The sequence below is a fragment of the Trachinotus anak genome, unplaced genomic scaffold (assembly GCF_046630095.1).
Source record: "Trachinotus anak isolate AG129_WGS33_773 ecotype Australia unplaced genomic scaffold, CSIRO_AGI_Tana_v1 ptg000025l, whole genome shotgun sequence".
Classification (NCBI taxonomy): domain Eukaryota; kingdom Metazoa; phylum Chordata; class Actinopteri; order Carangiformes; family Carangidae; genus Trachinotus; species Trachinotus anak.
Window position 1 is genome coordinate 4,074,146 of NW_027273876.1, and position 3,180 is coordinate 4,077,325.

The following is a 3,180-nucleotide window of genomic DNA, read 5'->3' on the forward strand; positions in this document are numbered from 1 at the left end:
TTGCTGATTCAGCATTGAATAAGGTGAAGGGTCACAGCTCAGGACTTCGATACATGGATTAAAGTCATCTTTAAATCCAGTGATTATTATTATTATTATTATTATTTCAGATCAATTATTCAAACCTGCAAAAACTATTTTCAGGCCACTTGAGGACACCAGAAACAAGAAAACAACACAAACATGTTATCACCTTTTAAACTGTTAAATTTGCTTGTTTACACGTCTAACAGACACTGGGCAACATGAGCAACACTGTAAGTCCAATATTCCCTCTCTTTTAGCTCTGTTTTTGGTCTCCACCAACTCATGAAGAAAACATCTTTAGCTGGAAATGCTCCACAATTTTCACTAGCTAGTCACTAACTTTGAGAGCAAAATGCTAAAATGCTCCGTACAGCTGCAGAGTCAGGTGATAATCATTGTGGGATTCCTGTCACATTCACAAGGTCAAATGATCCTTAATATAAAATTAAAGTTAATATAAAAAAATATAGATTAGAGCATCTTTAAGGAGTTTAACTTTTCATAAGCCCAAACCTTACTCTGTAACACCTTAGTATTTTATCCATTTCTTGGACCGAGGCCTGAATCATGAAAACATTCATTAACTCACAGATAACAATAGATGTTCTGTACAGTGCTTCGATTTATTAAGTCTTTAGTGTTACAAAAATGTACAATTTGTATAAACACTATTGTTATAGTAAAGGAAACTTAACCTTTGTGGCCATGAAGGGAATGCACTTAGGATTATTGTTCCATGGCAATGAAATGTAATATCACCTAGTTGCTCCTTCTCTGTTTCATTTCACATCATTTGCAAAAAAAAAGTCCCTCTGTCCAGCACAAACACAAAAATGTGGAATAAATATTCTGGAAAGTATCCATACATTGTGGAACAAAAACAGCCATTTAGTTGGGTATAGTCTGTGCAAGCTTGTGAGAGAATATAAAGACATTTTAAATTGTATTCTACATTTTTCTTCACCAGATACCTGCCACATGGATGTTAATGTATTCATATATATTAGTCCTACACTTCACGGGCAAATGTCTTGTTAGAAATCTTTAAAACAAGTGTAGAAAAGCACTTAGTGAAGACTAACTGATAAGGTTTCCTTTAAATCTGGATCTTAAGCTTTCAAAGGGCGGCTGAACGATTGCAGAACAAAGAATATGTCAATACTGCTTCAATTATTATGAGCAAATCCATTTCTCCTGACCCTCAGGCCAGGTGTAATTGTTGTTTTGTTGGCACCAATCGCTCTCCCATTAAAAGGGGCCATTAAGCTTGGAAGTGTCTCAACAGTGAATAAATCTCTTAAAGTAATGTCCACAGTGTGAATCACGAGTTCATCTCTTTCTGTTCCTGTTGTGCTTCACCATCTTCTTCCTCTTCAGGATCATCTCGTACAGTTTCTCCAGGCCCGGCTGAAGTCCCTGGCCGTTCACAGCACTGCAGCTCTGCACGTGATGCAGCGTGTACATGCTCAGTTCATGGACAGAGAGCAGCTTCTCCACCTCGCTGACAGACAGGGCTGACTCCAGGTCCTGTTTGTTGGCCAGGATTAGCACAGGGACCCCCTGGTTCTCTGAGGTGCGGGTGATCTTATGGAGCTCCACTTTGGCCTCCTCCATCCGCTCCAGCTCAGTGGAGTCCACCACAAACACTATCCCGTCCGTCCGCCGGGTGTAAGACTTCCACAGGGGGCGCAGCTTCTCCTGCCCGCCCACATCCCACACCTGGAAGTTTATGGCCCGAGACGTCCCCACTGCCACCTTGATCTTCTCCGTGTTGAACCCCTTGGTGGGGATGGTTTTCACAAACTCCTTCAGTTTGAGCCTGTAGAGCAGAGAGGTTTTGCCGGCCAAGTCCAGGCCGATAACCACCACGTGCAGCGACTGGAAGTTTGGCAGGAACGGCGTGTTGGGAGCGATATCAGTCAGCTGGTTCCCCATGATTCCCAGCCAGCAATTCACACTTACTTAAGTGAGGTGAGGCGAGGTGACAGATTCCTGAATTAATCCTTTTTTCAGGAGATTGGCATGTGCTCCCTGTCCTCAGAGGCAGATGGGATCAGATGGTGTGGAGACCTTATCAAAACACACACACACAGTGAGTTAACATTTAATGAGAAGACAATAGGTGCTTAAGAAAGGAGTCTTTGCAATCCAAGCGCTATTTCACAGTGTCATACAGAGGAGACATTGACAATAGACAGAGATGATTATCAGTGGAAGCACATTTGAAAGCACTTGATTCAATCTCACCCTATCAGCGTCGTAGTTACTGTCGTGTTGCCTTTACTGTCCTATAGTTGATTTCATTCAAACTTGATTCTTTTAATCATATAAAACAATAAGAGATCTTGGGTTTTAGATGCCACATTACACAGCCAAACAACAGTTAATTAGGTATCTGAGGTTATCTAGTTTCTTATTTGCTGAGGCTAATCCTCTTAAGGCTGCTAAACCTGAAGGGCTTTTCTTGTATGGGGGCAGATTGATTTCAATGCATTGGATGGATAATATGTATTCACTGGTTCACTCTGCCAACTGTCTATGAGGACTGCTGCTGCAGCACTAATCCGGTTGTTGTTGACATCCTGATGCCCATCAAACAGCTGCCTTTACACAGAATACAGCCACTGCATGTTGACTTATGACCCTGAAAATGATCATACTGCATCTTATCAGAATATCACTGTTCAGGCGAAATGAGCTGTAACGCTTTTGAATGGACGATTTCATTACTTCATTGCAATGAAATGATTCTCCTGGGAATTAGCACCGTAGTTTCCTCCTCTCCTGCACGGAACCTGCGCATGTAGTTCAGACTGTGTGTGGTTTTTTTTAATGATGTTACATTTGTGCAAATGAATTAAATAACTTCAAGTTATTCCACCGACAGAGCCTGTGAGATTAACTTTAAGGGATTACAAAATAAGCCGTGCTAATAAAAAACAAAATGCATGCAGTTTACACAGCCTACAAGACTAAAAACATCCAAACCCCCTGCGTGCACATTAAGAACAGCCGTACCTTCGAAATGCGCGGTGACAGCATCATCCACAAGAGATAAACACATCCATAGTCCACCGACGATGCTCGGCCCGGCGGTCACATCCCTCCTGCTCCCCTCCAGCGGCTCTGCGCGCAGAACAGGAGACTCGGCGC

At 42.3% G+C, this 3,180-nt stretch overlaps 1 protein-coding gene across 1 annotated transcript; it reads right to left on the reverse strand.

Annotated features, from left to right (window-relative positions):
• Window positions 1-629: 629 nt before the first annotated feature.
• arl4d (ADP-ribosylation factor-like 4D) lies at window positions 630-3,180 on the reverse strand. Its single transcript, XM_071463338.1, has 2 exons — window positions 3,046-3,180; window positions 630-2,097 (listed from the first exon to the last, which is right to left on the reverse strand). The coding sequence occupies exon 2, from the start codon at window positions 1,960-1,962 to the stop codon at window positions 1,357-1,359; it is 606 nt and encodes a 201-aa protein (XP_071319439.1). The 5' UTR covers window positions 1,963-2,097; window positions 3,046-3,180; the 3' UTR covers window positions 630-1,356.

Bases quoted from the DNA above. Each gene is read 5' to 3' on its own strand.
- arl4d (XM_071463338.1), bottom strand. From the start codon at position 1,962: ATGGGGAACCAGCTGACTGATATCGCTCCCAACACGCCGTTCCTGCCA.